A 19,884-nucleotide genomic window follows, 5' to 3' on the forward strand; every position below is an offset into this window, starting at 1 on the left:
AAAGTGAAAGATAGGTGCACTTAGAGGATCCACTTGGGAACACTCGATCTAAGGGATAGGTAGAAGAATTCGCTATGGGGTAGTACACTTCAAGGGTGACTTCTAAGACAGTCTAAACAGCTTATAGAATAACGGATGAGAGAGAGACAGGACAAATAAATAGCTATTTATGAATTAGTGAAAGGTGAGACATCTTAAAGTGAAGTACTCGCCTAGAGAATTCAAGTGCCCGGGATTCGGATAGTGAATTGTGAAATCATGTTGCTTTTGACTCCGTCTTTGCACCAAGATGGATATCGTTCCAAAACCCACTCCTATGAGAAACCTAGGAAGAGAGAGGAGAGAGAAGAACTCACATCAACGGAAGAAGAAAGGATAAGAGGATCCGGGGAGAAGAGAAGACTCCAAAGTCACAAAAGAATAGCTCATTCGACTCGATCGACAAAGAGGTTCACAGTGGGGAATGGAAGCTGGCAGTTCAGAGAGGATGAGAACCCTAGATAGCTGGGATACCCGTACTTAGATGAGTGTCCAAAATGTAAAGCATAATGAGGAAGGAAGAATGACTTCAATGAAAAGAAGAGTTTTGCCAGGATATCCGCTACCTAAGGAATTCGAAAGAGAGGTGAGGACCGCGAACATAGAAAGGTAAAAGGGATTCTGCCCCTGAATCAAAGGCATCCGGTATCTAGAGAAGGCTATAACCCCCTGCTATGAAATAGTCCTTCTCGCTTGCCACCTTGTTCTACCTCCTGCCTGATCTTTTGCATCAGCCTGGTGCTCTGATCTAAGGCTTGGTCTAAGAAAAAAAGAGAAGAGTCCAATTAGGAAACTATCCTCAAAGACCCGAATGAGCCTCCTGCCCGGTCTCACCTGACCTTACTCTATAGACTTACAAAGACCCGAACAACTTTCAAAGTGACTGGAATAGCAAGAAAGGGAAATAGAGGCCTTATCCCTCCCCCCCAGGATGTCGAGTAGCTTCGGATAAGGAAGCCCAAGGTCAACGGCCGGCTTGAAGTCCTATGGATCAAGGGGGTTAAGGCGTAAAGGTCAAGAGGCCCCCTACTCGAATCCATAGCAAAAGAGTCGCTATCGGACATCCTTCTTATTTATTAGCTCTATCGATGAAAGGAAGGTCCACTCGAAGGCCTAAGAGGCTTTCCCAAGGCAAAGAAGTACCAATAGAAGGAGCTAAAATAAGATCTCATCTCGGTCAAGTTAAGATAGAACCAGGACTTGAAGTCAGAATCAATGAAAATCAGTTAGCGGATCGACTATCTCGTATATAGAAGCCCACCTGACTCACCTCTCCAATGGAACTTGAAGTCAAGCGGACTGCTCCGATACAAGTGCAGCTGACAGATCCGAAGGAAGTAAAGCACTCAATCAACGGGAGAGTCTTAAGCTCATTTTCGTTGAATTCGGGTTTTAAGCAGATATTCCGAAAGGAAGTTAACGATGTGCGAAGTAAAAGATTGCTCGTTTGGTAGAACAAGGGACTTTCCTAGGTTCGTGCCGTACTAAGAGACCCACGCAAGAGGCAGGTGCTTCAAGTCAGGCATTGGGCTCATTTATCTGGTAGAAGAAGTCCGTTTCGCTCTAGCTGCGACTTACTGTGAATGAAGTCCGTCAAGTCAACAGGGATGGGGATGAAGGGCTTTGATTAGTCCTGGTTGTACTCTATGCTTCTTCGATTGGGCTGCGGAGCTCCTCTTTTAGCTCGTTCTCAAAGTTTAGAGGTGGTGTGAGAAGGTTGTCAAGATGCTTTTGACTCGTGCTGGTTAGGACTTGGTTCATAAAGTAAAGATGGTTGGTTTTTACTCTCTTTGTTTAGTTTGTTTAGTCTTTCGTTTGTAAGGTCTTCCACTAGGGTAAGCTAACAGAGCCAAGAGCGGGAAGAAATAGACAGAAGGAGCCGGGCTAGCGAACTTAGAACCTCTTTTTCAAAACTATCCTATCCATCTGATCCGGGCAGTTACAGAGGCAATTTGACCCGAGAGTTCCCTTCTGACTAATGAAGGAGAGGGCTGGCCTCATCTAGCTAACTTTCGGAGCTAGGCTACCCTTGAATTCATCATCCACTAGTTCTCCCTACTCCACACTTAATGAATGAGAGTCTCAAACCGATCATAGCAGACCGAGTTCAGATTCCCCCGGCTAATGCAATCTCCCACCCCTTGTTGCCACTCATTCAAAAAACGAAAGTTAAGAAAAGAAAGATGGGAAGACGAAGACTAAGGCCAGATGATAAAGACCCTAGAGGGCCAGGGGGCCATTTCACACCATCTACCCGATCTAGAAAAGACCTACCTTATGGAGCACTGAGAAGGAAGACCTGGAGCTCTTCTTTAACTCATTCATCATTCTTGGATCAACTGTTCTCTCCTAGCCCATCCGAAGAGAAGGATGGAACCTTAGCTAGAATCGGATCTTGACTCTACTTACTGGGCCTGGTCGAACTCTACCCTCCTCTGCCTAAGGAGCTAGGAAACTAGGCCGTACCATTCCCCCATCGTTCTTGAGTGTAATCCCTAAGGATATATTTTACCTCCTTAGACCACCTTCCTGCCAGCCCCCCTTTAAGCACACAAGTCAAGAAGGCCCTCTCGATGAGCCAAGGAAGGATGCCATGGAGCCATAGGACGAGAGCTATAGAGATTGGATCTTGAACCACGACCAGCGGGAGAGGCTTAGAAGTGCTGGATAAGATGAGGGGACGGAGGTTCTACCCTGGTTCATTCGGATTGCTAAACTGTAGTAAAGAGCTCTCTATATAGCCTGAGTCTTGTTCTCTCTCCTCCTATATCGAAGGCGATTAACCCAACTAGGCTCGTTCTGAAAGTGAAGCGGACAGACTGGTCTATAAGGCAAAAGACAGGCAAAGAATATAGAGACGTGGCTGCTATGCTAAAGGATCTGAGGGTCGCTAGTTCGTAGGAGGGTAAGCCTGCTTCTTTTGGCTCGACTGGTATAGATGAGCTCACAGGCAGAGTTCCATTTCTGCCTTCCGTTCTCTTTGACCCTGGTGGTGGTTCTTCAGCCTCAGGCTAGCTAGCTAGTCTCATATCTGAGTCAGTCTTCTCGTCTGCTCTTTCTGTCTGATCTTGACAGCTTCTTCTCTTATCTTGCTAGATTGGTGCCACTGTCTTGAATGGATGCCTCGTCCCCCAGGTTCAAAACAGAGGGAGAAGAGACATCGAGAAGGTAGGGAAAATGTTTTCATAAGCTTTTCTTATTAGGGGGGAGTTTCCTAAGTCGACTCTAGAGAGCGTATTCTACTTCTGGCTCGTTCGGGAGAATGAGGGAGTGTATTTACTTAGTCGAGTTGGATCTTTCTTCTTCTTGTAAATGTCTTAGACCAGTGATGCCAAAACCCGGGATTTCTCTTGCTTTTTTTAATTCGCCTAATGTTCTTTTCTCATCAAAGTAGAAAGTGATCTCGACGCAAACTGAATGCCAAAGACTAATAACGGACTTTTTCGAAGTTGCAACTTTGCCTTTTTCCTTAGATTTTTCGTTGTCTTAGTGACTTGCAAACTCATTTCTTGTCTAGCCCGTTCAGTAGGATATTGAGTCATGCTAGTGAGTTAGAGGATAGATAGACGGAACTAGGGAAGGCCTTAACGGACGAAAGATGAAACCACCTAAAAGCAGCGTTGAGGAAAGCATTCCCGCCTGGATACGTAGGCCGCTTATTGTGATGTATCCATTCCCTTTTGTATGTCCTCTAAAGGTCAGCGCAAACATAGTCGTAATCTGTTCGACCACGTCTTGCAGCTCTTCTGGCGTCAGGATTGCGGGAACCTGTGCTTTTTTTTTGTTTGGTTGAAATTGAAGAACAACTCCTTATGTTATGCTTTGGAGAAGTATTCAACAACTAAAAAATAGAGATCTGAGCTGGTAGCTTGCTGAGATGACCAAGGAGGTCATATTCAGACTGTGGAACTGCCTTATTGCTTTGATCTGGAGCAGCTTCTTCTTAGCTCTCAGGTTGAGAAGCCCTTGCATAGTCTTTTCCTGTTCGAGTAGCTAGAACCTCGGTCGGCCTAGTCTTCTCTGTAGGTGCGTCGGTGACCTCGATCAGCCTCTTTCTGGAAGATGAGGGGTCTTTTGTAACTTCTTCGGCTGATGGCTCGCTTCGGGTGACTCGCGGAGCAACCGTCGATGTAGTCAACTTCTCGAATCTGCTCTTTGGATGGCTTGATGTCGATGCATAATGGCTTGCTTTTGACGAATCTTCTGAGGCGTCGATCGGGTTGGAATCGTCACATGCCCTCGCAGACATGCAACTTTTCCTTCCCCTTCGAGGAAGTGCGCTTGGATGGGCGCAATCAGATCTCGATCGGCTTGTGATGAGGGCGACTCCCCTGAGGAATATCCTCGTTCATAGTAAGGATTCGAGTCATAATATTCTTCAACCGTCATTACTTGCGGTGAGATCGATCGGCGCGATTTCTCCTTTTTCGGTGGCGGAGCGACTTCTTTTGAGAACTATAGGAGGTTCGGTCACCTTCCCCCCGGCTACGCTGTTCCGCCCGAGGAACGTACATGAAAGTCAAGAAAAGAGAAAGGAGGCCTTACAGACAGACCGGTTCATAAGTAGGACTCACAGGAAATCTTTCCTAGTCCCAAAGAGAGAGTATTCTCAATCAAAAAGCCTAAAATCCCGCAAGCAATATAGTTTCGCTACTCACACGCTCATTTGAAATTTCGTCTGTCTAATAGAATAGAGAAAGAAGACAGACTGCCTAAGACAGCTCAAACTGCAAAGGCAAAAGAAGAATGAGGGTAGGATCAAGCAAAAAAGGAGGGAGGAAAGTGTCGAAGAAGGGAAATTAAGTACACTAATGAAAAAGTGAGCTCAGTCAAATAAAAGCAGGAAAAAATTCATGAAGTTAGGTTGTGCTGAAATAAAGCGCAGTCTTGCTACCGGGAAAAAAAGAAAAAGAAGAGTTCAGGATGTAAACCGCGTTCTGAAAAGGAAGGCCTAAAATACAAACGGAATACGTGATATCCTACGGATGAACAAAACAAATTTAGCTAAATTCGATCCTTTGCATACATGACTTAGAGGAGACTTTGGTAAACAAAACGACCGACAAGCAATTAATTCGAGGATAGCAAATACGCCCCTGACTCATAAATAAAGTCAAATTTAGGTTCAAAAAACGCGAAAGTATGGCTCCGAGTTGTTTCAAAGGAGGTGGGTAAATCCGATAAGCCGATAAAAAAAACGACATTCCAGAGGCATCTTCCATTCATTTCGATTTTGGTCTTTCTGCACCATATTTAGATCTGCCCCTTCTGCGATCCGGAATTCCCAGCAAATCCTTGACTCCTCGAATACAATGGGATTTCACACCTGGCGAATCTTTCACTCTACCTCCTCTGACTAAGACTATAGGATGTTCCTGCGAATTATGACCCTCGCCTGGAATGTGAGCAAATATATCATGTCGATTGCTCAACCGTACTTTGGCTATCTTACGTAGAGCTGAATTTGGTTTTTTCGGTGTTCTCGTCGGAACACGCGGGCATACTCCTTGCTTCTGGGGACATTGATCCGAAGCTCGAGTACGGTCCGTGCGCCGTTTTTCTTCTCTACCATGACGAATCAATTGATTGAATGTAGGCATCCCTCTTTCCTATGTCCTTCCCCCCTTTGCCCTATCACTAGTGCTTACTCCCGATCCGAAGCACCCCTTTTCCATTCATAGAGAGATCCAATCGTCAAAATCAATAAAAAAAGGCCATCATGGACCAAGATCCAAACAGATCAATCTTGTTGGGAGGTACTGCCCAAGGAGAAGAAAAGGTGACTTCCGGATCAGGGATAATAAATAAAATAGAAACCGGATAAAATCGTATATCGAAACGACTTCTGGCATCACCGGAGGGATCGGAACCACATTCGTGGGCCGACAATTTTTCTGGATAGGTCGAACTATTGGAAGCAAATAGAAAAGGAAGACCGAGTGGGATCAAAGAAACTAGCGGACTGATCACTAAATAGAGAAAAATAGGTGAAAATTCCGACATCACCAAAGCCCACTTCGTTCTCTCGCTCTGCTCGCGGCGCTCCTTGCTCGCGGAGCGGTATACCGAAAAAACTCCTTATGTTATGTTATAAACCAACCCCACCGAAGGCCGGTTGGTCGATACGATATGACTTATGATACCGAAGCTTATTTCATTCTCATTCTCTTTCTTCCAATCTTCCTTTTTTTTTTCTCATTGTGCTGCTGACAGGACTAAACTATGAGGAGACATTCTGACTTTATCACAGCAGGTTCAAGGTACCTGGTTGGGAACAGGGGATTTTCACCTGGTTCGCTCTAATAGTGAGAGGAGGCAGATTCTTTCGTCATTCCTTTCTTTTGAAATTGAACTAAAGTATAGAAGCCAGCCATGGATATGAGGGCCACAGGACATCAACACTCCTGGAGTAACCAGGCCCAAGGAAGCAGAAGAATGATTGGTAGGCTTGACAGGGCACTGATCAATGCGGAATGGTTGCTGCAGGATTGCCCGGATGGTTTTGTGGAGTATCTCAATCCAGGTGTATCGGATCATTCTCCCCTATCGATTACATTAAAACCTTAGCTAAACAGTGGCCCGAAACCATTTGAGTTTTCTCAAATGTGGACAAAGCACCCAGACCTACAGATAGTGGAAAGGGCTTGGAACATCAATGTGATAGGAAATCAGATGTTCAGACTATGTTAAAAAAAGAAAAATCTTATACAATACCTGCTTAAGTAAGTAATAAGTCAAAATAAGGAGTAAACATCCAACAATCCTAAGCCAATATCCCACCTTCTAGTTTGAGTTAAAATATTGGCTTTAATCAGCCTAGTCGGGATAAGATAAGAGAATAAAGCTGAAACCGATCCCTTCGCTTAGTTTATTTTGTTTTGTATAGACAGTCAAATTTTCTTGGTGTGTAAAGCACAGATTTTTATTTGAGATTAGTTGTGGACGTGAGCTAACGTATATGGGGGTTATTGCAACATAGATAGAAGAAGGAAATTTCCTCAATAAATAGAAAAAGTAGACCTAACACAGAAAGAGTTATAGGCTAGATAGATGGGGGTTTTTTTTCTTCCTATGCCCGACGAGCTGACGGTTTAACCCATGGCGAGTTCAAGGGATTAGATGGTTTTTGGGTTCATTTAAACCTGATAAAATATTTAAAAAAAGAAATGAATTGTTTAAAACCTTTTGTATGACGAACTATTCGGACGATTCACTACAAACCCAAACTCACCTTCCTTGGGGGCAGTCGGCGGACCAGGCCGAACTCCGATTATCGGCTCATGACACGTTCTTATAATAAAAAGAGGCTTACGGAAGAACTTTTATGGTCAAAGAAAGGAACAGTGCGTTTACTTTTTAACTTTATCCATTTGGATACGGAAAGAAAAGATCGGTGCGTCTGTGGAACAATAAAAATTCCTGTGCATTTCTTTCCCCCTTTTGATAGAAAAATGGGAGATATTGGAAAGGAAATTGAAACCAAGTTACAAAAAAACTTTTTTTCTACGACGCCTGCACACCGGTTGAACCATATTTGATTTTTCCCTCAACTCGCTGCCACACGTAAGTGTAGCTGCACGGCAGGAAATTCCAACTTTACATCGTCAACGACCCCTACATGAAAGGTTATAGTGTTAAAAAAATTTTTGACATTGCGCCTATATATACTGTCCCTTGATTCACATGGAGACCTAGCAACCAGTGTAGGCCATATAAGGAAGTTTGGCGTCGTATGCAGTGTCCATTTCCTCGTGGTCACCTTCGACAGTGGACCAAATCAAGACGGTCAGTATAGGCCCCATTGAGATGGTTCACGGATTTCCCGGTTCCGGTTCTATAAAAGAAATACATCCGCAAATATATGTGGAAATAACAAATTGAGAAACTTACCGTATTTTTTCATCGAAATAAAACGACATGTGCTGATACAGTAGAGAGCTTGGTTGTAAGGAAGGAGTGGGGTGGGGGAATAATATTACGTTAAAAACACTGAACGAACATACGATATGCTTAGTGTGATCATAGTATGCATGGGCGATGGTAGTCGATATAAATCAGAAAGAGCAGGGTTACCTTATTATTATTAGTTTAAACACCATGCATGCCAATAAAATAATAAGTAGCACTGATAACTGATATAAGTAAAGCGCAAACTTTTCTTTTGACGTGTTCATTCTCAGCGCCGTCCACACCATTCATGAAGGTGACCTCCGCCGTATTCATGACATCTGGGTCTGGGAGCAGACTTGTCGTCCCCTCCATTGCTGTTCTCGCAAATGTCGTCATTCCTGGTATGTCCGTTTTCGCCGTTACAAAATACGCAGCTGCCGCTTCTCTACCTACAGACTCTGTTCTAAATCCACGATAACAGGCGCCATGATACCCATATTACTTTACTTGCAAGTCAAAGTCTAACTTCTCCCATGTCAAAAAAATGACCGGATGTCTACCGACGAATACAACGTAGCACGCAAATCTGGCCATCTCCAATTTTTCCTGCAATGTGTCTGAGATCAAAGATTATAGGCCTATTGGCCTATGTCACTTTTGCTACAAGATTATTTCTAAGATCTTATCTTCTCGCCTTAACCTCTCTCTTCAAACTCTGATTGCTGAAGAACAGTTTGCCTTCCTTCCCCACAGATCCATTCACGATAATATCATTCTCACTCAGGAGATCATGCATTCCATTCATAGAGCCAGGGGTAGGAACGCTATGATGGCCTTCAAAATTGACCTTTCTAAGGCCTATGATGGGGTTCCGTGGGATCTCACTAGGCAGCTGATGCTGGGCTATGGTTTTCATCCTCTTTTTTGCAACTGGATTTATACTTGCATCTCCACTGTTCGTTACTCCTTTCTTATCAATGGTTGTATGACTCGATGGCTTACTCCTAAACGGGGAATTAGACAAGGCGATCCTTTGTCCCCGTCCTTTTACACAGTCAAGTTCTTTCGGATCTCCTCTTTAAGTTAAGGCCAGTCAGACTAAACTCATAAGAGGAATCAGGATTGATCAAGACAACAGGACCCTCACTCATGTGGCTTATGCTGATGACATATTACTCTTTTGTAGAGCTAATGAGTCTAATGCTAAGCACATAAAAAATTCGATTTACTAAGATCACTGGTCAAAGACTCAACATTGAGAAAAGTCAAATCATTTTCCCCCTTAATTTGTCTCTTGGCCATAAACAGAAAGTAAGACGCATTCCATATTTCCCTTCTGGTTCTAAAGTCTTTTTACATCTGGGATGTCCTATTAGTTTAGTTAGTGGCAAATATGTCAAGGCCTCAAATTTGACCTTCCTGATTGAGAAAATTGTTAAAAGCACTCAAGCCTGGGTCACTCAGAATCTCTCGTGGGCTGGTAAACTCACATTGTGTCAATCTGTCCTCCAAGCTATCCCCACCTACTTCCTGGCTGCCAATCATATTCCCAAAGGGATCAAGGATCAAATTGAAAGCAAGATTAGGTCCTTCATTTGGTCCTCTAGATATCAGCACAAAGGGTTGCACCTTATCAACTGGAACTATATTACCACCCCTAAGGACAATGGGGGGCTTGGCCTGAGTGAGGGATCTTGACACTATACATAAGGCCCTTCTCATTAAACAATTGAGCCGACTTATAAGCCTAGACCCCCCCATCTGGGCCAACTTTATGAAATATAAATACAACTTGCATGGGGAATTCTGGCTTAATCCTCCTCCTAAAAGAGCCTCCATGATCCTTAAAGATCTCATTAGGCTGGGCCCTGAAGCTGAGAACTGCTATGATGGTAACATTAGCACTTTTTCCTCTGTCCGGAATGCTGTGGAAAAGATCTTTCTCAGCAAACATAGGAATGCCCCCTCAGCATCTGGCCAATGAAGGATATCTGGAGGCTGAACGTTAGCCCTAGAATCAAGGGATTCCTTTTTTAATTAGCCTACTACTGTCTTCCTACTTGTGGTCTTCTTGTGAGTAGGAAAATTCTTGGGGACAGTAGATGTGTTATCTGTGACTCTCCAAAGGATAACATTGAACATCTTATGTTTTACTGTTTCCAGCCAAAAAGAATTTGGAATTCAATTTGGGAATCGACAGGTTTGTCTTTCAAACCCAAAGATATCTTAGATTTGATTGCTTATAACGAATGTTCTCGTAGCGTCTTTACCCTTATCAAATTTTTGGGCCAATTCCACCTTCGTACTACCAAAAAATCAAATTCTTGCCGAATCAGAGTTTGCTACTCCAACCATTACAAAACTAATACCTATTCTGTTTAGTACTTCAGGTGCTTCTCTAGCGTATAATGTAAATCCCGTAGCAGATCAATTGCAACGAGCCTTTCAAACTAGTACTTTTTGTAATTGACTCTATTGCTTCTTCAATAAACGATAGTTCTTCGATCAAGTTTTGAATGACTTTCTAGTCAGATCGTTCCTGCGTTTCGGATATTCAGTCTCATTCAAAGCTTTAGACAAGGGTGCTATTGAGATATTGGGCCTTTATGGTATCTCGTACACGTTCTGACGATTGGCCGGGCGAATAACTCAACTTCAAAGTGGATCTGTTGTGCGAAGAGTGTGTTATGAACCGTGGGCGCCTGCCTGGTTTGGTTGGTAGAGTCGGCTCCCCCTTTGTGGGTAAACGGGAAACCCGACTCTATGAACTCGAGGAAAGGCTGCACAGCAGTAGTAAGGGCGTTAAGACTGGAGTTTTTTTGTAGTGCTAGCAGGAATGCAAGTGAATGAATCCCATCCCCTAGCGTGTTTTAAAGTCAGCGAGGACCCCTTATTCTTATTGAAGTAGGGTGCGCTACGGCAACACAGGACTGATGGGGTGGGTGCTTGCTGTATACTTCGCGAGTCTTCATTGCCCCATTTTGTAACTTCCTTTCTTTCGTCCGTCCACGAGGCAGTCAAAAGAAAGAGAGAAAGGGGTGGCGATAACGCAGGAGTCGTGGCAGTTGTATACCACGAGGTCCCTATGGACAAGGGGACAAGTGAATCATCACTTTTGGGTACAGGCAGCCCTCTACCATCCATCCCATTGCATTTCTCTCGTAGAGTACTGTACCGTCTCAAACCAGATACATCTATTGAAAGAAATTCTTTTTTTTTCATCTTCATTATGATATTGATAGGGATCCCCACTCATTCCGTTATTCTCGTAACTACGGATTGTCCCTACCTAACAACATGGTAGTGGTCTAGGGAGCGCAATTGCTAGAGCACGGGAGAATGAAGAGTAATGATTTAAGCAAGAGCAGCCGGACGGATTACTATAGTGAGTCTAGTGAGTATTAAAGTCTTATATTTGTTTATAACTAAGTAATAATGTATGCTATAGCAGCCTTTCCGAGCGGGCTTCTGGGATTTCCTGTAAATCCCCATGATGTGGTAAAAGGAGGATATTAGGGGAAGCAGTGAGTGGAGATTCCCCTGCAGAGAGCCGGATGAGGGGAGACCCTCACATCCGGTTCGGAGGGCCAGGATATCCCGACCCTACTATCATTTTGGCTTTGCAATCTTACTTGGTTCGACTCCATTTGTGAGCTTTTCTCGTATGAAGGACTCTCTATCTTCTTGGGTAGATTCTAGATCGTCTTTCATTTTGATAGTGAGTAGTTTTTTTAATAATAAGTCAAGTCAAGAATAATAATAGAAACTGGAGGAGCTTGCCAGGGATGGCTTGGTAAGAAAGCAACCTCGTTATGTAGGCGCCAACTCAGTTCTTTCTCTTCTTTTCTTTTTTTAGTGACAGTTCATTCTAAAAAAGAGTCCAAGATCACTAGATTGAGCACGCGATGCGTATTTTTAGATAGTCCAAAGAGTCGGGTTGTCTCCTCTTCTTAATGTCTACTACTTCCTTTGCTTTCCCCCGCTTCCTTCATTCAACCCTCCCCGCCTCATAGCTTACCTTACTTCTAATGTCTAGCGTTGTTCCTTACCCGGACTTACAACTTCATACCGCTTCTCTACCATAGTTTTTTGAATGAAGGCTTAGCGACAAGGCTTATAACTCTCGAGTCGGTGTTGGAAAAAAAGAAAGAATAGGCTTCGCTCAATTTGGCTCGAGCTAGTTAGTGAGAGTTGTTCCATCGGGTTTCATTTCCCACAAATTAATGCTGAAGAAATTCATGGGAATCCAATGGCTCCACCCGACAAAACAAAAAAAGAGATGTACACAATGAAAAGAGGAAGAAGATGACCGTTTTGACACAAAGAGCCCTCGCCCGCTCTATCACGGTCTCTTTTCTACTTATGGTCTTTACGTGACTCATGATGAAGGACTAGTCATCCAAGTGGCAATCCGCACCCCCTCACACTCCCTCCCTTTCCCCGTATTTGATCGACCCTCGCCTCCTTTTTTTCCCTCACCGCTTCCCATCACCGTGATTATGCCTTTCTTCCCCGCTTTTCAAGGGCTCTGCTCCTTTTCTTTTTCGCACACACCTCTACTCTAGGCAGGGTAATTGAATCTCTCGTTCATCCTCGAATCTTTGAATGGAAGCGCCTGACTTTTCTTCCCGACCTCGATTTTTCAAAGATCTATGGACCATGCCATGACGAGATCTACTTTTCTCTTATCCGACTCAACCACGAGATAGGGAAGATTGATCCGAGCTCGTTCAATCAGGGGAGGGAGCCCTCTTCCTTGTTCCGAGTGGTGTGGTCTCACAATCTCGTCGCTGAGAGCCATGGTCGTTGGGAAGCGTAAAAAGGATTGCTTTTCATTGGACGGAAGGACTAGGGTCCCGAGTGTTGAGTAGCGTGTCATGGTCCACAAGCCGTGAAAGGATCAAGCAGGGGAAGGGTCCCCCCTTTCCCACTAACTTCATAGAGTCCCCTTCGAAACAAAGGAAAGAGGGAAGACAAAAGCCTAACCGAAAGACCAATTCTTGCCGCACTCTTGTTTCCTAATCTTCCCTAACATGCCTCGCTTTCCCACTTTCGACTCCCCGACATAAGACCAATTTGCTAAAGGCCCGTACTTTTTGAAAGAATGAAAGAACTATGGTTTTCTCTCGGCAGGTCTAGCACTCCCTTCTTCTTTCACTACAGTGCATGGATTACGATCGACCAATGCCACCCCTGCTTTTTTGAATGAAATGGATAGTATGTACGCTTGGGTGGTTTCTCCCGGGAGGAGCGCAGTGAGTTCTCATAGTCGAGGGCAGCGGTAGCAAAAGACTAAGACAGATCGATAGCGACAAGCGATGGGACGATCAATGGATGGAGAAAGAAGCGCAGTCGGGTCGACGACGTGCCCTTTTACGCCCGATCATGAATTCATAACGAGATCGATATTTTTTTCAAGCCAAAGGAAAGTTCGACCCCTTACCTATTCAGACCTTTTTGTCGTCTACACCGTGAATAAGTTGAAGCCTTGCCTTCCTCTAAAAATCAAAGAGTTGGTTTAGGTTTCCGCCATATCCACTTCCGGATCCACGTCGAATATGAGCATTTGAAGAAGAAGTGTTCACAATCTTCCTCGGCTAACCCGACATAGAACCCGAGATTTGCATGCCCCTTCTTTGCAACTCCTTATGAGTTTGGTAGTATTCGAAGGATCGCTTCCCACGCACCAAAGGAATGCTTAGGAATGGCATTCAGATCCCAAACTCTTTTGACCCAGTTCACCTTTCTGTTTTCATGCCGAATCGGGTTCCAAGCTTATTTTTACACTCAATTGCCCATTAGCTTAATATTTCCACACTACCAGCTATTATTGACCATAATCTCCATTTGATTGATGAGGGGCCATAGGTCCATCATGTCTGCTGAAGTTGAAGGGGAGCTGCCACTTTCCATTATTAAAAAGTCGATCGACCTTAGACGCAGGTCATTCCATATTCTATCTCCTACCGGATCACGGATGCGGCCCTGTTTAAGCCAAGGGTTAGACCACGAGTTAGTTGCCTACCCATCTCCAATAATATGCATAACATGTGCGGATATCCACTATCTGCTTTTTGCAGGGATATGGAGCCAAGCCCAAGAAGCATTAGCTAAAATTCTCCCAAACTTAGTCTTTCTTCATGTATTTGGATCCGATCCAATCAGCCCCTAAGATTATTCTTACCACTAGCTACTTCCCGAATAATCTAGCCTCGATCGGAGTTGTTCCGATCTTTCAAACTTCAAATTTCCAAACCGCCCTCCGCTTTTCGGTCTGCAGACGTGTTCCCATCTCACCGCGTGCATTTTTAGGGGGTAGAGCAATTCATTCGGAGTAATGAGAGAATGGATTTAGATTGATATGCATAAAAGGTATCTCTGGGTTCACCATCAATGGTGAGAAGCTCAAACGCATTCTTGGGAACCCGGTGTCGAACTTATAAAGCCGATCGAAACTGCCATTTAAGGGCCCGGTATCAAATTTGCTCATCATGAGACCGATCTAACCTATTAAGGTATGTAGCCAAGTGGTTTATGGCATGTTGTCGGCTTTTGTCTAAGAGTGAAAGTCGTGTAAACATTCAACATGCTCTCTGGTTCTCAAAAAGTTGAGAGATAGTTGGCGGATCTCTATCTCGGCCTTTGTCCCGTAGACCAAGGAAGATAGAGTTTGGGTACAAAAATGTTGTGCGATAAACGCGGGTAGAGGATAGTTTCAAATGTCAATCCTCATTTTTTTCCTTAGATTAGGATACTAAGCGTGGTCTTGTTTGTGGCTTCACTTGACCCGGAGGGGTGCTTAAATGATTAGTAATCCTAAACTCCGGTTGCATATATTCCCCAGTTCGAGTACTCGTTATCTAAGACTATAGACTTAGGAAGACCGATTCAATAAAGAAGATGAGTGTAGATTAAGCATGTCACGCCATGCCTTTCCAATCAGTTAAAGCCATTGATCTTGCTTCAACCAACTTGGTAAAGTAGTCTGTAGTGGTGATAACAAAATAGTTACCATGACTAGAGGAAGAATTGGACGGTCGAAACCGGGTGTGAAAGAAAGATGTTGAAGGGGCATGGATGAAATCTCCATGTAAAATCCTTACACCTACGCACAAACTCTATGCTGTCCCTTTCCCCCAGATAGCTGACCCAATAGTACCCTAAAGAATTTCTCTTAGCTAGCGCATGTCTATTAATGTGACCATCGCATGCTCCCTACATGAGTTTAATGAATGGTTTGTTGAGCCGTGTCATCACATCTAAGGCGGGCATTGGAAGTCTTTTGCACGACACCTATAATGCAAATCATCGGTGAAAGACAACATGGATGTCTTGGCTACTCCCGGTACGAATCATTCTTCAAAGGAATGTTTGGCAAATGGATTTGAGATGCCTTACCATAAAAAAAGAAAAAGAGAAAGCACGGGGAATTAAGTAAGCTTGTATGTGCCCCTCATCGAGTAATGGCCAAGAACTTGAATTTCTTGACTCATATCGAGAATGCTACTGAGTTCGGCATAAGAGGACATCGAGATGGAATGAATTAGTGAGGTGCATAAGGTCTTCTTTGTGCTTGGTTCACCCGAAGCAAAGAACTCTCCCTCTTGTGATGATTGCATGAAAGGTGAAATGCATTGGTCCTCCTTTCCCAAAGGATGTAGTTGGAGACCCCCAGAGTTGATTTATAGTGATCTCACTGGTCCATTCCATGTTGCTCGCTCTAAACTATCCTAAGTCTTAGTGGGTCTGGAGCTATAAATACTAGCACTTATGTTTTCGAATAGAGTTCCTATTGAAGCGCTTACTCCTTATGACCAAGGGGGTAGCGGTCACTTGAGATATTTGCAAGTCAAGCATATGCATGTGTAAAGAGGCAAGAATTAGATGCGACTTACGCCAAATGCATTTTTCACGAGCCCGAGGAGATAATGATCCCTGTGACAAAGAATGTATTTGTTGCAAGAAGTGCACATGTTGTTGAAACATCTCCCTTAGACTTAGCCTATGTTGGATCTTTGATGCAAGCTAAGAGAACAGAATGAGTAGAACTCGCCAATTTTTTTCCGAAGAGAAGGAAAGAAAGCTCTTTCAAATACCACACATGAGTCATTGGGCATACAAGTTTGATGTATCCCATTTGATATCTTCAAATCTGAGAATCAACAAACTCCACCTTGCATTGTTCACAAAATAGCAGGTGTTCTTTTTCAACCCTAATCACTCAATAATTTCCACAAGCACAAATTCTGCTTTTTATAGGTCTAGAGATTCTTTCGCAAAACAATCCATAATTTTCTTGTTTATTGGTTTTGTAATAAAAAGTATACGGTTTTGTCACCTCACCAAGTCAGTGGAACCGGTGAACCACGTGAGCTGGTTAGATACCTGGGGCAGAGGGCTCGTAGTACCCCCCTTTCTTGATCCAGCCTTTTCCTCGCTTCGGTAGTGAATCACCTAAAATCAAAGGGGGCTGGCCTGCAAACCATACCTATACCCATAGTGTGTCAGGCAGGTGGTGGACTCTTTGTTTGATTAGGGAAGGGAAGAAGGGGCCTAAGCACGGCAGATGTCGTACACTTGAATGGCAAAGGAAAGCGAGACCGTACCTCTTTTTCAAGGCCTGTTCGGACATACGGTTCCCGCGGAAGATCAAGTTGGTATGCCGTGTGATGGGAAACCCTCCCGCATGGTTCGGAGAGCACTGAAGACGAATGAGAGGTTCACCACCACATCATTGCAAGGAGAGCTCACTCGATTCGCAGATTGGTCCGACTCGTAATTCACTTCCGACCCCGTGTTCGATAGGCCCGACCGTAGTGATGTTAATTGTGGTTCCATCCATAAGTAGCTTGGTCCATCTTTATTCCATTTCATATATGTCTGAGGATCCGCAAAGCCCTCGATTTATGTGTTATTTATCCATTCCTACTTTTTTTATGGCAATGTTGGTGACTGGAGATAACTCCCTTCAATTATTCCCGGGATGGGAGGGAGTAGGTCTTGCTTCATATTTGTTAATTCATTTCGGTTCACATGACTTCAGGTAAATAAAGCAGCTATAAAAAGCTATGCCTGTCAATCGAGTAGGTGATTTTTGGATTAGCTCCTGGGATTTCGGGTCGTTTTTACTCTTTTTTTCCAAACAGATGAGACTTTTTCAACCATTTTTTTGCTTGTGCTAGTGCCCCCGAAAAATTCTTGGATTTCTCACAATATTAGATTGAATGCCATAACTCTGATTTGTATTTTTACTTCTTATTGGTGCTGTTGGGAAATCCGCATAGATAGGATCGCATACTCGGTCACCCGATGCTTTGTAGAGGGTCCCACTCCAGATATCTGCTTTGATTCATGCAGCTACTATAGTCACGAGTTGGCGTTTTTCATGATAGCAAGGTGCTCCCCTTTATTTGAATACCCAGCTATGGCTTTGATTGTTATTACTTTTGCAGGAGCTATGACGTCATTCCTTGCGGCAACCACTAGAATATTACACAACGATCTAAAGAGGGTCATAGCTTATTCAACTTGCAGTCAATTAGGCTATATGATCTTTGCTTGCTGCATCTCTAACTATTTGGTTAGCATCTTTCACTTAATGAATCACGCATTTTTCAAAGCATTACTCTTCCTAAGTGCAGGTTCGGTGATTCATGCAATGTCGGATGAGCAAGATATGCGGAAGATGGGGGGCTAGCCTCCTCGTTCCCTTTGACCTATGCCATAATGCTCATGGATTTCCTTTTCCAACTGGATTTTATTCCAAAGATGTGATCTTAGAGCTCACTTACACTAAGTATACCATCAGTGGGAACTTTGCTTTCTTGTTGGGTAGTGTCTCTGTCCTTTTCACTTCTTATTACTCTTTTCGTCTACTATTTCTAACATTTATAGTACCAACTAATTCAATCGGGCGAGGCAGATTACGTTGTCCTGATGCGCCCATTCCTATGGCCATTCCTTCAATACTTCTAGCTCTCGGGGGTCTCTTTGTAGGATACTTGGCCAAAGTGTGACGAAGCATTTGTTGCTCACCCGACACGATCGATCGAGGTCAAAAATTCACCCTAACACGATCATCCGGGGTGAACAAGAATTGGGGATCGGATGTGGGCAAAATTTCCGCCAATGGCTGAGAAGGTCAGTGCCAATTCCACTTTAAGCATTACAACCTCTAGAAGATTGTTCGAAATTTGATTCTAAAAAGAACCTATTTCACCAAGTAGTGCTAATTTATCCCATTTTTTTAGAATGGCTCCTCGTGGCTACATTTATGTTAAGTCCGGTCGCTTTGGGCCGTTGTACCATTTGATTATTGTATGGTATTGCCGGATCCGAACATAGGGCTACTTTATTTGTTTGCCATATCTTCGCTAGGTGTTTATGGAATTATTATAGCGGGTTGGTCTAGTAATTAGGGGGCAGCCGTTCGGTCGCCTCGATAGACGGACCAATTGGTCGAGAAAAAGGTTTGTGCCGCGGTGTTGAGCGATCTACACTACACGGTGTGGGCTTACATGGTTAGGGCTCATAAACCGTTTCTTTCATCAAGAGGGCCATGGTCGATCACTTTTTCCGGGCGGGATCGAGAAGTGGAAGTCATAAAAGAGATCTTTCTCTTCGTACCTCGGATCAAGAGGAAATGTAGCTTGTCAAGTCGGGCCTATATCTTCAATATTATAGCGTCTTTTTAGCTGGCTGTTCTTCTTTATCAACGCCACTAAGGACCCCTAGGTTCGCCTACTTGATGAATGAAAGAACATGAGAAAGGGTAATAAAAAAAGGAAAAGGTGACGAAAAGCCCACTCATCATGCGATCAAGTCGGTCAGTGAATTAGCCTAGCCTCGAGTACTAAAAAGAAAGAAATAGTAGGCGAGCGAGTTAACGAAGACGCTTAGGCTTATAGATAAGAGAGCGTCACAATTCAGCCGACACGATCATCCGGGGTGAACAAGAATTGGGGATCGGATGCGGGCGAAATTTCCGCCAATGGCTGAGAAGGTCAGTGCCAATTCCACTTTAAGCATTACAACCTCTAGTAGATGGATCGAAATTGATTCTAAAAGAACCTATTTTACCAAATAGTGCTAATTTATCCCTTTTTAGAATGGCTCCTGTGGCTACATTTATGTTAAGTCTGGTCGCTTGGGCCATTGTACCATTTGATTATTGTATGGTATTATCAGATCCGAACATAGGGCTACTTTATTTGTTTGCTATATCTTCGCTAGGTGTTTTTGGAATTATTATAGAAGGTTGGTCTAGTAATTAGAGGGGCGGCCGTTCGGTTGCCTATGATAGATGGACCAATTGGTCAAAAAAAGGTTTGTGCGCGGTGTTGAGCGATCTACACTACATAGGTGTGGGCTTACAAGGCTAGGGGCTCATAAACCGTTTCTTTCATCAAGAGGGCCCCTGGTCGGGTCACTTTTTCGGGCCGGGATCAAGAAGTGGAAGTCATAAAAAGAGATCTTTCTCTTTGCACCTCGGATCAAGAGGAAAGATAGCTTGTCAAGGTGGCCTATATCTTCAATATTATAGCTCGTCTTTTAACCGGTTGTTCTTCTTTGTCAATGCCACTAAGGACCCCTAGGTTCGCCTACTTGATGAATGAAAGAACATGAGAAAGGGTAATAAAAAAAGAAAAGCCCGACGAAAGCCCACTCATCTGCAGGTTGATAAGTGCTTGTGCGATATGAATGCGAAGCGTTCATTCCTTATGTTGAGCATTACTTTTTTCAGTTTTTTACATGAATATGTGTGTTTTTATATTACTTTTACGCAGGTAGGGCTGTGAGGGCGAGTATGAAGGAAATAGGCCAATGTGGATCATAATGCACTTATTTTTGGAGGAGATTTTTGCTAAAGTTCAAACGCGAAGATATAGGGACGGGTGTGAGATGCTAGAGTGTGTGCCAACCTCCTCGCATTCGAGTGAGCACATCCATTTGGAG

The 19,884-nt window shown here is 43.7% G+C and overlaps 2 protein-coding genes and 2 pseudogenes across 2 annotated transcripts; 2 read left to right on the forward strand and 2 right to left on the reverse strand.

Moving 5' to 3' along the window:
• Positions 1–5,236: 5,236 nt before the first annotated feature.
• On the reverse strand, positions 5,237–5,666 carry LOC120279600 (ribosomal protein S12, mitochondrial). The gene has a single exon (XM_039286528.1). The coding sequence runs from the start codon at positions 5,637–5,639 to the stop codon at positions 5,262–5,264; it is 378 nt and encodes a 125-aa protein (XP_039142462.1). The 5' UTR covers positions 5,640–5,666; the 3' UTR covers positions 5,237–5,261.
• Positions 5,667–5,739: 73 nt separating this feature from the next.
• Positions 5,740–7,467, reverse strand: LOC120279601 (NADH-ubiquinone oxidoreductase chain 3-like). The gene has a single exon (XM_039286529.1). The coding sequence runs from the start codon at positions 6,040–6,042 to the stop codon at positions 5,740–5,742; it is 303 nt and encodes a 100-aa protein (XP_039142463.1). The 5' UTR covers positions 6,043–7,467.
• A 2,351-nt stretch (positions 7,468–9,818) lies between these two features.
• On the forward strand, positions 9,819–11,686 carry LOC120278510 (annotated as a pseudogene).
• A 5,072-nt stretch (positions 11,687–16,758) lies between these two features.
• On the forward strand, positions 16,759–17,945 carry LOC120279458 (annotated as a pseudogene).
• Positions 17,946–19,884: the final 1,939 nt, after the last annotated feature.

Source organism: Dioscorea cayenensis, chromosome 16, assembly GCF_009730915.1.
Source record: "Dioscorea cayenensis subsp. rotundata cultivar TDr96_F1 chromosome 16, TDr96_F1_v2_PseudoChromosome.rev07_lg8_w22 25.fasta, whole genome shotgun sequence".
Lineage (NCBI taxonomy): Eukaryota > Viridiplantae > Streptophyta > Magnoliopsida > Dioscoreales > Dioscoreaceae > Dioscorea > Dioscorea cayenensis.